Below are 13,527 nucleotides of genomic sequence, written 5' to 3'. Positions count from 1 at the left end.
CATGATATGGTCCATACACTTGACTGATACGTGTAAAGCCTTATTATGCCCTCTCCCCTCGGCGGGGATTTCTTCTTCGGCGAAGGCAAGATAGTTGTTGGCAGTGATATCGTTGACCAGCCCTCCGAAACCTTCTACCGAAATATCTTGGGCCACGTGAGCCTCGTTCAGCACTTTTACTAGCAGAGCCCGATGAGGCTCGGAGCTCATAAGTAACTCTAGCAGCGAGACCCTAGCCGGGGTTTTGTTGAGCTGTTCGATAACCTTGAATTCGCTCTGCTGAATTATCCGAAGGAACTCGCTGGCTTCCTCTAGCGACACCTCCTTTCTACCATCCCTTTTCTCTGGGGGCCCCTTTGCTGACATATCTTTATTCGAAGCGTGGGGTGCTTCGCCATCTTGTTCCTCCACCACTTTTCCTTTTCCTTTGACGTCGGCGGGTTGGACTGGTAGGTCCGGAGGTGCGAACACACGACCACTACGGGTCACACCGCTCAGCCCCGTGATATTTGTTACTTTAGCTGACAGCGAGCTGACGTCAGTGACTTCTTCTTCCTTCTTCCCTGGAGGTGTATATCTCCACGGGACCGCGTGACTACTTTGGTACGGGAAAGGAACAGGTTTGGCCATTAAGGGGTGCCCGGGCTTTTGCGAGGCTGCACTTTTAGTGAAGTATATCACCAAGGGTTTGGGCTTCGCAACACCGCTCCCCTCCGTAGATTGCATGCATATATGCTGCTCTTCTTTTCCTTTAATGCCGACTTCTAGTCGACCTTGGTCTATCATCCGCTGTAACAATTCCTCTACTTCCAAACACGTCTCCATGTCATGCATCTCGCCGGAATGTAGCAGACAGGAATCCTCCTTACACCCACTATGGGGAATTACACCTCCCTTTTGTAGGGCCTCAAAGATAAACCTCCTAGGGGTTGCCACATCTCTTAAAGGTTTGGACCTGTGGGGCCTATCGGATTCAACTGCATTAACTGCTCCCCCTCCATGATTGGCGAGCGGGTTGGTCCTTACATTGGGCCGATCCTCTTGGAAAGTCAGCCATCCGACATCCATTAGATGTTGGACCTTGTATTTAAGGGCCAAGCATTTTTCGACGGAATGCCCCGGGGCACCCCCATGGTACTTGCAAGTTGCATTAGGGTCATACCACTTCAGGAAAGGGGGTTCGAGGACCCTTCCGGGAGTTACCACGGCCAAATGATTGGCGATGAGGGATGGTAGAAGATCTTCGTACGTCATCGGGAGCGGGGTGAATTCCGGCAATGGCCTCGGAGGGAAGTTCCTTGTCGTGTTGGAATTACCGGCCGGTCGAGCCGTGTTCGGAGTTGGAACTTGGGGAGCTTCCCTCTGGGTGGGTGCCTTAGGCTGCACGGGTGTTGAACTAGAGGCGTTCCCAGCACGAGCCGAGAAGCTTGGGTGATGTTGCGCGTACTGATGGGTACCATGAGGTGTTTGCTGGGGTTTGACCCATGCGGGTGTTGAAGAGACGGCATGGGCATCTCCTTCCTTCCTTTTTGCCCCTGTTGCCCCGATTCTTTTGGCGTTCACGTTTGTGGAGGAAACGTAATCAAACTTTCCTCTCTTCAATCCAACCTCGATTCTTTCCCCGGCAAACACCAGATCCGCAAAGCTGGACGGCATGTAACCCACTAGCTTCTCATAGTAGAACACTGGCAGAGTGTCTACCATCATGGTGATCATCTCTCTCTCAACCATGGGAGGAGCTACTTGTGCCGCCAAATCCCTCCATCGCTGCGCATATTCTTTAAAGGTTTCACCCTCTTTCTTAAACATATTCTGCAGTTGAGTACGGTCAGGAGCCATATCAGAATTGTACTGATACTGCCTTAGGAAGGCGGTAATCAGATCCTTCCAAGTACGGATACGGGAAGCTTCCAAATTAGTGTACCACACTACCGCAGCTCCGGCCAAGCTATCCTGAAAGAAGTGTATCAACAGCTTTTCATCTTTAGAATGAGCGCCCATCTTACGGCAGTACATCTTGAGATGGTTTTTGGGACAAGTCGTCCCTTTATACTTGTCGAAGTCCGGCACTTTGAATTTCGGGGGAATAACAACATCGGGTACTAAGCAAAGATCCGTCATGTCTGCAAACGGATAGTCCCCAAATCCTTCCACAGCCCTCAATCTTTCCTCAAGGAGATCGAGCTTCCTCCTTTCTTCAATTGCCGGGGGCGGCCCTTCCATAGACAAAACTATTGGCGATGCTGCGATGTTGGGTTGGGGCAACGTGCCTGGTGCCGGCCCTTCGGGGATCGGGGGATAAAACTCGACATCCCTCCGAGCATAATCTTGAGGGTCTTTATGGACTTCGTCGGGCTGCTGAGGAGGCTCCTTTTCATGGACGGGAGAAGCAATGTGGCCCGCATCTTCTTGCAAGATGGGTGGTGAATAGTTGGGCGGCAATCCATAAGGGTAAGCCGCTCGGTTGTTTCCCAGGTGAGGGCTGCCATCGTGCCCCAGTGTGTCCCTTCCCCGTCCTACTATGTTTGAGGGAGGATGGTGCGTAGTTGCCAAGAGAGTCGGGTCTGCTTCGGCAGCCGAACTGACAGCGGCGGCAGTGGCCGCGTTCTTCTCCATGAGCTGTTTCATACCTAACATGGCCTCCATCATGGAGGCCATTTGTTCTTTCAGAGCCGACATGTCGGCTTTCATCTGTTCCTGCGTCTCCTCTTGATCACCCATCGTTCTAGATTTGGATCTGGTGCGATAGGGATCCCTTGCGGCGCGTTTAGTTATGGTGTTTTTCCCTAAAAAACCAAACGTGAGGAGTGGGTAAAGAAAGAAAATGCATGCTAGAGATGAGATGTAGGAGTGATTTGATTTGCACAAGCTTTTTGGAGTAGAAACATGGGACCAACTCATTTTATTTCAAAAAGGAAGTCATATCTAGTCAAGGTCTGAGAGACCATACAAGTTTCCTAACGATTTCTAATTATGTGGGCCATTAAGTCTATCATATGCTGACAATAGCCGAGAAGCCCATGAATCTCTTCGGGGGCGGAGTAGGTGTCTGCCATCGCCTTGGCCTTGGCTAACAATCGGGGAAGTTCTTGACTCCCGTTCAAGGTAAGGGCAAACCGATCCATCCACATGGTTGCCTCTTGGTGTAAAGAGTCGATCACCCTTCCTCTAGCCTCTTTTTCCGCGTATACTTGGGCATACTCATCCGCGATTCTATGCTCGTGGGCCGTGGCTAGACCTAACTCTTCTTGGTACTTGGCGATGATAGCTAGCATGTTGGTCTCCGTCTCGCATAAATGCTGAGACAAGCTTCTTTTGGACCTTGAACAGGCAACTAACTCCTCTTTCAAAACCATGCTATGTGCTCGCGACTGGTCCCTCTCCTCCCTTCGCAACTTGAGTTCATTATTGCTACCCCATAGGGCTCCGCGAAATTTGTTCCGGCCATACTCTTCCTTGCGAGCCCTCTTGGTCTCTCGTTCAAGGGCTCTTGCGGTAATTGCATTCTCTTCCCGTAACCCGGCACACTCCTTCCGAACGTGTGTAGCAGCCAACTTGAACTTCTCCTTGGCGAGTTTTGCCTTTCCTAACTCGCTTTTGAGAGCTTGGACTTCCTCGTCCTCTTCCGGTGCTTCAAAATTCTCTTCGCTGACGACTTTTAACTTGGCGAGCCAATCTAAACCTCGTATGCGAACTTTCAGCCATTCGTGGTACCCACCAATGATGCCATTACGAATGCCTCTAAGCTCTTGATCTTTCCTTAACGGGGTTTCCCATGCCTTATGGATTCTTTGTATAGTCTTGGAATTTTGTGCGCCGAGATCCCTCACAAGGAAAGGAGACATGCTTTCTTCCGTCGGTGCTCCCCTCATGGGGTACCCTAGTTGTCTTATAGCGAGCGTGGGATTGTAATTAATACAACCCCTCGTTCCTACCAGCGGAATGTTTGGGTATCTTCCACATGAGAAAAGGACTCCTTCTTTTCCTTCCTTCCATCGGGGGAACCAACTGATTGTTCTACTTCCTATCCCGGCCAAGAGCTGGTCCCAATCCATTCTCCTCTTTTCAGTACACGAGCGATGGCTCAGGAGCGGACATGGATGTCTTGTGTCTTGTTGGAACAAGCGTGAAACCAACCAAACACAGAGGGCGGGTAAGCAACAGATGATCCGTGCGCTACTCTTCTCGCACCTTCGGTCAAATGTGTCAAATAGATCTGCCAAGACAGCTACCACCGGACTTTCCTTGCTATGGTGGTAGGCAAGGAAAGCGTCGATTGCTGCTAGGCCTACCAAACCATCCACGTTTGGAAAGAGGACGACCCCAAAAATTAGCAAAGCTAACACATCCATAAACGGGACCCATTCTCCTTGATTGGCCATACCCCTCGCTTTGTCTTCTAGGTACTTCTGTGGTAGGCCCGCTATGCCGTTCCGAGTCTGTTTTATGCGGTCCAAACCTCTTGCGGAATCCTTGACCACAGTTGCAATTCTGCTCAAGGAGGGGAGACATCCGGAGGAAAGATATGGTTTTCTTCCCCTGAGAGGACATCCTAGAATTTCTTCAAATTCTTCAATGGTTGGTACTAATTGGAAGTCTCCGAATGTGAAGCATCTCAAAGGCTGGTCGTAGTATTGGGTGAGTGATGCAATGGCTTCTATGGACACTTCTGCTATGGTCAACTCTAAGATCTTTCCGTAAGTCTTGCGGAAGGCTTGCATTTGGAGGGGTTCCATCAACCGCCCTAATTCCTTGATGCTGGTGGTATCTGGGCTTTTGACCTTGACTTGGTAGAACCTCTTGCCGGTTTGATTTGTTCCCATGCTTACTAAAGTGAGACAAAAGCTGGTGCAAATCAAAACTCCGATATCTCATGGGTGGGATGGATGAATGCATGAAGAAATGCATATGACACAGATGCAATTTACGAATACGGGGGTCCGGGGAATTTGTCCCCTTCTTAGATACGACGTCTAGGGGTAGCGAAATGCCCCAACGCACGTTTTTAAGAAGGCGACACGGACCCTCCGTTGGTTGGTTTACAGCAGGGATCAAGACAGAACCCATATGCAATGCCTATGCAAAAGACACAATGCGGGAATGTGCACAGTATGACAATATTTACCGAACATAAGCAAAAGGGTATATGATACTCATGCATGGCAGTGTGAAAAATGGCACGCAGCGTGTTTGCTTCGTGCCTCTATTTAAGGGACCTATAAGGGAGAGAACTAACAAGGCTTTTAGCAATAATCCCCAAGGTAGTTATATCTCTCTTGATGGTTTCTAGAGGTATCATCCCCTTTGAAGAACATATTGTAGCAGTAGGGACTACTAGCAACAATAGGTTTTCAAAGAGAAAAGCTCTAGATGAGGGTTCACTGTAATCAAGCAAGTCGGAGACCTAGCATGATCACAGATTCACCTCCACTCCTTATGCTCCCATGAACCCGGGTATAGGGCCCTTTTTCACTCACAGTGTGTGCAAATAGTGTTGGTGTTTGTGTGTATCAAATGAATAAATATTTACCTCATGCATACATTCTAAAACACACTAAAAGCAACAGGTAGTTTATATACACAAGAACATAAGACAAATAAAGGGAAACCAACAAAGGAGAAAGTCATGATAAAACATTGCACAAGATTAAATGGCCTAACTCTCTAAAAATGGTCCCCAGTGGAGTCGCCAACTGTCGCAACCTACCCTTCGGTGGGAGGGCGACGCGAGACTCGCGGGATGCGTGTTCCACGAAAGGAATACGCGCGGAGTCGCCACCAACGTTTATTTGAGGAAAACGTCGGAAAAACCGGAAAAGACGTGATCTACGAACTTTTAAGTGAAAGGTTCGGGAGTTGTATTTACGCACGGGGAAGGTATTAGCACCCCACACGTCCGTCCCAAGGGACGGCAGCCTTTAATCGAATGTGCAAACATGACTTTGATTTTTATGTTCCCTTTTATGTTCTTATATCCTTTATACCCTTTTTATATTTTTCCTTTTTTGTGGTCGACAAGGGTGTTTCCCTTTGCTCCTACGTATTCCTCAATTTGGGATGAGAAAATCAGACCTACGTAGTTCTTTCGGAACAAAGTGTTTTGTTAAGTTGTTTTTGTCTTTTTTGCAAAAATATGTTTTTATTGAACAAAAGGTCATTTAAGGTGTTGAACCGTTAAACGGTCTTTTGATTTTGAAAGGGGAGAAACGTTAAGGCGTTGGACCATTAACGATCTCTTGTTTTTGAAAGGAGAGAAACGTTAAGGCATTGGACCATTAACGATCCCTTGGGGTGGTCGACAAAAGCGGGGCTTTTGCTCCTACGTATCCTCAATGAGGAACTCAGACCTACGTAGTTCTTTCTTATCAAATGATTCTTTTTTACTTAAGTGGTGATCATTTTAAGGCGTTGGACCTTAAAAATGATCCATTTTACTTAGTGAGAAATTGAAATGACAAACTTCAAAAGCCTATTTTTGTGGACGAGCTTGACTAGGCGAGTTGATTTTAGCCTTAATTTCACTTTAGTTATTAATCAATTCGATTAAGAATGAGAAATCCCAAAGAGAAAACGTCCGATTGATTTTCCGCTTTATTTTACTAAAAGATGTCTTTTTGATTATTATATTATTTTTTACCTCTTTTTGATTTCCAACGTGGTTACGGCACGACTGAACGGTCGAAATTTATTTTAACCGAAGTTAATGGATAATACAATTCAAACGTTCGGTGGAAATTTATTTTATTTTTAAGTTAAGCGAGAAATGACTTAAGTAAAATGGCTTAAGCACGTCAACAGGGGGTATAAAAAGTAAACAAAACGAGAATAAAAATGCACGAAACACAATGTGGACCACTACGGGTACATAGAATGAATCGAAAAGCTTGGTTCGAGGTACTTACCCGTTGAAGATCGAAGAACGATGAAGAACGAATGAAGAACGTCGAAGAACGGTTGAAACCTTTGCGAAATTCTTCACGGAAAACGTTACGGAAACGTTTCGGAAGCGCCTCGGCTTAGATTTTCTTCACGGAAACGATTTTTTTCAAGCAAATTCGAAAGAGAGAGAAGTGCCAAAGGGGCTGAACCCCTTCCTTCTTACATTCCTCCCCTATTTATAGCAAAATAGGGGAGGTGGTTGCCGCCCAGCTCGCCCAGGCGAGCAGGGTTGCTTCCTCCAGAAGCAACCGCCTTCTGGAGGAATATTCCAGAGGGCCCAAGTGGGCCTGGGTGCTATTTGCACCCCCATTTTTACTAAGTACACCCCCCTCTGCTATTTTTTGGTGATTCTTTTTTTCGTAAAGTTACGGAAACTTACGAATTTCGTAACGATACTTGTTTTCTTTCCGTAATGTTACGGAACCTTGCGGATTACATAATCATCCCCTTTTTGACTTACGGAATGTTACGGAACCTCACTTAATTATGCAACGATGCTTCCATTTGATTTCCGGTGTGTCACGGAAACTTACGGATTGTGCATCAATATTTTTTTGGTTTTTCGGCATGTCCTGGAATTTCACAAATTGCCTAATGATGGGTGCCAAGCACCTTACGAGGACCAAAGAATGGTCGCACGTCATCGAGCAAAGGTCCCCGGACGAAATTAGGGTATGACAGATATTAATCATGAACAAAAAGTTGATAGATTCATTGTACCAATGATAACAAAAATAATCTTAATGTTTTTAAGAACTATATTTTATGAGAATACTTTTAGAATTTTATATATATATATATATATATATATATATATATATATATATATATATATATATATATATATATATAAATTTTAGTTAAATAAATAAATTTTATTCATGTATAATATTAAACTAAAATATATATAGACAAGGTGGTAATTCATAATAAAAAGTTATATCTGTTTTTTTTTATGGTAATATTTATAGACTTGGCATAATATTCAAAATAATTTCAACAATTAATATCTTGTAGATATACAATACCAAAGTTCCAAAATAAATCAAAAGCCCTCAATAATTGCAACGTGATAAGACAAAAAAATGTTATAGAAATTTTTTGAAATGCTTATATTCTGCTGATTTATTGAACTAAAGTATTGGTTGAATCATATCTTAAAATGTCTTGAAGTATTTTTTTTTTTTTTGTGATTAATGGATATTAATATTAGATGCCGAATGTATTTAAAAATGTAGCTTAAAGTGGAAGAAAGTATTGCAACTATTCATCAAATCTATATTAGGTGATATTAAGTCATTAATTATTCTTATTGCGGGCAATATTACATATGCCAGGAAAAACCAATAAAAGAATATATTTCAAAAGCAGTAAAATATGGAGAACCATAAAGTGCAGAATTAAACCACTGTTCAAACTTCAAAAACAATAATATGTTTCAAAAGCAGTAAAATACTAAGTAAATAAAAAGCTAAATTAAAAACTGTTCAATAAGAAGAATAATTAAATCGCTTCAATCATCTTGGGCTAGAGTGGGCTCGTCCTGAGCTGAAGTGGGCCATGGATCCCAAGTCCCCTATGCCGCAGTGACATATACTACATAGTCCTCGTCAATGCCTGCCTCTGTTGTGCCTCCCTCCTCAGCCGCCTCCATCGGTGTATCTACAGGTGTCTCCTCAGCTTCCGCCTTTGCTTCTGGGGTATCATCCGCAGCTGCTTCAACTAGAGTGTCTTCAGGATCTTCAGGAACCTGTATGTATGGCTCCTGGGCCACAAGAGCCTCACCTGCCCCCAAAAAGAAAGGTGGGACTCCGGGCCAAGCCACCTGTGCCATGAAGTCCTCTATGCTAATAATCGATCACTGCTGAGCTAAATTGTGTATGCTCTGCATCACCAGCCAAAGGCTTGGAGAAGGCTCTGCAGCATCAGCACAATGGCATCAGTGCTATACATAGAAGGGCCAGCTGGAGCTAGAGTCGGTGCTGAAAGTGGAGGGGCTGGTGCTGGTGTGAGAGCTGGAACTGAAGCTAAAGCTGAAGCGTCTGAAGGGGCCCTGGCCTTGCGGGACCCAGGAAATGTAATGGAGGGATCCTCTGGGTTTCAGTAGTTCTTCCTGATATAGGCCAGGTTAGTGGTCAGGCTGAGAGACTCGAAGGTAAGTGAATTAGACACAACCTCTTTGGCTATGCATAGGGCTGTGATAAGAGCAGGGAAGCCCAACCTAGAGGCGTTGGACTGGGCCATCTGGGAGATCTGGCCTAAGATGATCGAGCCCAAATCCATATTCATCTTCATAACAAGGCCATACACCATCCTCGCCCTGTCCATATTAAGATCGGAGGTGTGAGAAGTAGGGGCTAGGTTGGAGTAAGAAAAGACACTCCAAGTCTATGCGAGAGTGGTCAGGTCCTTCCTCAATAACTTCCACGGCGCCCCCTCAACATTTAGAACAAACCCTCTCCCTAGAAGACAAAGTTTGGCTGTCAAAGCCTACGGGTCCGGGTGTGTGTGGCAGAAGCAGGAGTATGCCGAGTACCTCTCCCCAGGCTCTAGTACCACCGAGGTCTCCAAGAAGGCATTTAGTGTTGCGGCGTCGAATTTGATCATCTTCCCCTTCACTTTGCATTATCTGGGGGAGCGATCCTCTGGATCATAGAGGTTTGCATAAAACTCTTTGACCAAGGCGAGGTCAATGTGATTCTCCATTTGCCTTGTCAAGTTCCTGTGCCACTGGCGCCTCTCCAGCTCTTGGAGGAACTCGTCATAATGGGAGTAAGCTATCTCCATATTTCTCTCTCATGCGACCTCAGACACAAATCTGGATGTGTCATAGGGCTCGTGAGGTCTAGAGGATGAAGCACGTCTCTTCTTTGAGGCCATCTGCACCAAAACAAAGCAATTGACAGAAGTTAGGCAGGGTTTTATTGAAAAACAGACCTAAGAAAAAAACAAGTAGTAAAATAGGTTGGGTGCTAAGCGAGATGGGCTCGCTTAGCGTGACAACAGAAAAACACTAACAATGGCTAAGCGAGACCCTCTCGCTTAGCTGAAACACAAATGTGGCTAAGCGAGAGTGACTTGCTAAGCCTTATTCACACATAGAGAGGTAATTGCGCTTAGCGCATAGGGCGCGCTTAGCACGACAGACTATCTAGGCTTAGCGCCAGTGGGTGCTTAGCGAGACTCACTACAACTAACACTAGTGTCTCAGGCTCACTAAGCCTTATTCTATGACAGAGAGGTATTTGCGCTCAGCGGGCATGGCTCGCTTAGCGCATGAACAAAACATACAAAAAATTAAATTGCCTTGGGCTTAGCGAGACAGGCTTGCTTAGCCCAATTTTATTCTAGAGGCATATTTGGGCTTAGCAAGCATGGCTCGCTAAGCCATAGAACGAATGCAAAAAGCCTCTAAGTCTCAGAACTATCTACGTGTGCTCGCTAAGCACAGATGGCCAGCTTAGGGAGTTCATACAAACCCAGAAATATAAAAGCAGAAGTTCAAAGACTCGTTAAGCCGTAGTGCAATGGCTTAGCGAGTTCATACAAAAATGTAGAAATTTAAACAAACTTGATGAACTTACTTAGCGGAATAGGGAGTGCTTAGCGAGTTCATCCTAAAACCCAGAAATTCATCAAAACGGATGAACTCGCTTAGCGAGTTCATCACAAAACCCAGAATTTGGGCTTGTCAGCCTCAACTCCCCAAGCCACTAGTCAGGCTTGGAAGTTTGAGGCTTAGCCCTCAATGCAACCTATATTATATTCCTAACATCATACTAACTAAACAAAGAACCAACAATCATCAACAACAACAAATGTAGATAATCAAAATGAAACTTTTTAAGTCATCTACCCTAGGGTTCAAAAATGAAGATTAACAAGAGAGGGAAAGAAGATAACTTACTTGGAATTGCAGGAATAGAGCGGAAAATGCAAGGTAAGTAGAGTGCAATGAACAATGCAAATGATGAGAAGAAGGTTGAATAAGATGCAGTTATAGAATTTAAAATGCAACTGCCCTAAGGCAGTTATGTTTTCCTTTTTCAGTTTTGATTTTCTCGCTAAGTGCAAGTGTCTTGCTAAGCGAGCACTCTGTGACGTTTGAATTTTCAGAATTTGAATTCACGCGCTTAGCAAGACAGACTCACTTAGGCCAATTATCTAAAATGTGAAATCGATAGGTTTTTGGGCTTAGTGCGCAGATATGCGCTTAGTGAGTTCTGCAGCTCTGATTGGTCTGCAACTTCCGCTAAGCGGGTCATGGCTCGCTCAACGGATAAATGAATGAGGATGCAGTAGTGGGGTGGTGCTTAGCGAGATGGTCTCCCTTAGCGCAATTGCCATTCCAGAGAGACTTTTGGGCTTAGCGAGATGGCTTGCTTAGCCCAATTAACATTAAAGCTCAGACAGAGAGACTTTTGCGCTTAACACGCTTAGCAAGAGAACATGACGCGCTTAGTGAGCTGGCTCGCTTAGCCCAATTTCATTAAATGCACAACCCGAGAAGGTTATGGGCTTAGCGTGATGGTCTCGCTTAGCGAGACCCCAACAGCCACTAGATGAGGGGTTGGCGTGCTTAGCAAGAGTGTTCCTCGCTCAGTGCATAGGCTATGGCTCGCTTAGTGCGAGTGTCGCGCTGAGTGAGTTAGAGGCTTGAAAAATTTTCTAAGTCTTTCCCATCCTTAGCTTCAGAGAAGCTTATGGCCAACCTCTTTCCCATTAAAAACATGTTTTTTCACTCTACTCTAGCAGTCTCAAATGAACACAACCTAACTAACATGCATTAAAACAACAAAAATGATTGAGAAAGGTAAGAAAAGTCGGGTTGCCTCCTAGAAAGCACTTCTTTAACATCACTAGCTTGACGTGTGTCACCTCTAAGGGTCCTGTAAGTGCAAGATGGTGGTCAATCTCTCAATGTTCCCACCATGATACAACTTCAATCTTTTCCCATTCACAGTCCAACTTCTCTCAGGAGTTGTTGACTGAGGATCCATTAACCCCACTGATCCGTATGGCTTTACTTCCTTGATAGTAAATGGTCCAGACCATTTAGACTTCAATTTTCCTGGGAACAGCTTTAGTCTTGAGTTGAACCGCAAAATTTGTTGGCCTGGTTGGAAGTCTTTCTTCAGCAACTTCTTGTCATGATATGCTTTTACCTTTTGCTTGTATAGCCTGGAGGATTCATATGCATTCAGTCTCATCTCCTCCAACTCCAGTAGTTGCAGCTTCCTTTTCTCCCTTGATAGACCCGCATCAAAATTTAGGAACTTCAAAGCCCAATATGCTTTATGCTCCATCTCTACTGGTAAGTGGCAAGCTTTGCCATAAACCATTTGAAATGGAGATAGGCCTATGAGGGTCTTAAAGGCAATCTTATAAGCCCACAATGCATCATCCAACTTGCTTGACTAATCTTTTCTAGTAGAGGCCACAGTTTTCTCTAAAATCTTCTTCAGTTCCCTGTTGGAAACCTCAGCTTGATCGTTCGTTTATGGGTGGTATGGTGAGGCCACTTTGTGTGTGACGCAGTAATGGCCTAACACCTTCTGAAGTTGGTTGTTGCAAAAGTGAGAGCCCTCATCACTGATTAGGACCCTTGGCACCCCAAAGCGAGAAGAGATATTCTTCTACAAGAACTTTACCACAGTTTTGGCATCATTCTTTGGGGCAGCCACTGCTTCAACCCACTTGGAGACATAATCAATAGCTACAAGGATGTATTCATTCCCAAAACATGGAGGAAGTGGACCTACAAAGTCAATTCCCCAACAGTCAAAGACTTCTACCTCCATAATATTCTGTAGGGGCATTTCATTTCTCCTTGAAATTCCTCCAATTCTTTGACATTGATCGCACTAAGTTACATGTTCATTGGCATCCTTGAAAAGTGATGGCCAAAAGAATCCTGATTGTAGGACCTTGGCTGCTATTTTGTCTCCACTATAATGGCCTCCACAAGGTGAATTATGGCAGTGCCATAATATGCTTCTAGACTTTTCTTTTGTTACACATCTCCTCAAAAGATTATCAGCACCAATCTTAAGTAGGTATGGATCATCCTAGACATAAAATCGGGCATCATGCAAAAATTTCTTCTTTTACTGCCAATTCAAATCCTTTGGAAGGATTCCTGCTGCCTTGAAGTTAGCCAGGTCAGCAAACCATGGCCTTTCATTCACCACTAACAGTGATTCATCTGGAAATTCATCCCTTATCTCCAGCTCCTTCAAAGTCACTTCCTTATTGACTAGTCTTGACAAGTGATCAACCACCAGATTTTCAGATCCTTTCTTGTCTTGAATGACTAGATCAAATTCTTGCAGCAATAAAATCCACCTGATTAGCCTGGGCTTAGAATCGACTTTAGTCAACAAATAATTAATAGCTGCATGGTCAGTGTACACAATAACCTTGGATCCCACCAAGAATGATCTAAATTTTTCTAGGGCATAGACAATTGCAAGAATCTCCTTTTCTGTGGTGGCATAGTTCAACTGAGCATCATTTAAAACCTTGCTCACATAGTAGATAGCATGAAAAATTATGCCCTTCCTCTGGCCCAACACAGCACCAACGGCA

General features: G+C 44.7%; 1 protein-coding gene across 1 annotated transcript; it reads right to left on the bottom strand.

Annotated features, from left to right (window-relative positions):
- Positions 1-11,819: 11,819 nt before the first annotated feature.
- On the bottom strand, positions 11,820-12,245 carry LOC114398587. Its single transcript, XM_028360768.1, has one exon. It carries the CDS (start codon positions 12,243-12,245, stop codon positions 11,820-11,822), a length of 426 nt encoding a protein of 141 aa, XP_028216569.1.
- Between the last annotated feature and the right edge of the window lie 1,282 nt (positions 12,246-13,527).

Source organism: Glycine soja, chromosome 19 (assembly GCF_004193775.1).
Source record: "Glycine soja cultivar W05 chromosome 19, ASM419377v2, whole genome shotgun sequence".
NCBI lineage: Eukaryota > Viridiplantae > Streptophyta > Magnoliopsida > Fabales > Fabaceae > Glycine > Glycine soja.
Note: the sequence above shows the minus strand (reverse complement) of the source record. Positions and strands in the feature narration are given on the sequence as shown.

Bases quoted from the DNA above. Each gene is read 5' to 3' on its own strand.
- LOC114398587 (XM_028360768.1), bottom strand. From the start codon at position 12,245: ATGGAGCATAAAGCATATTGGGCTTTGAAGTTCCTAAATTTTGATGCG.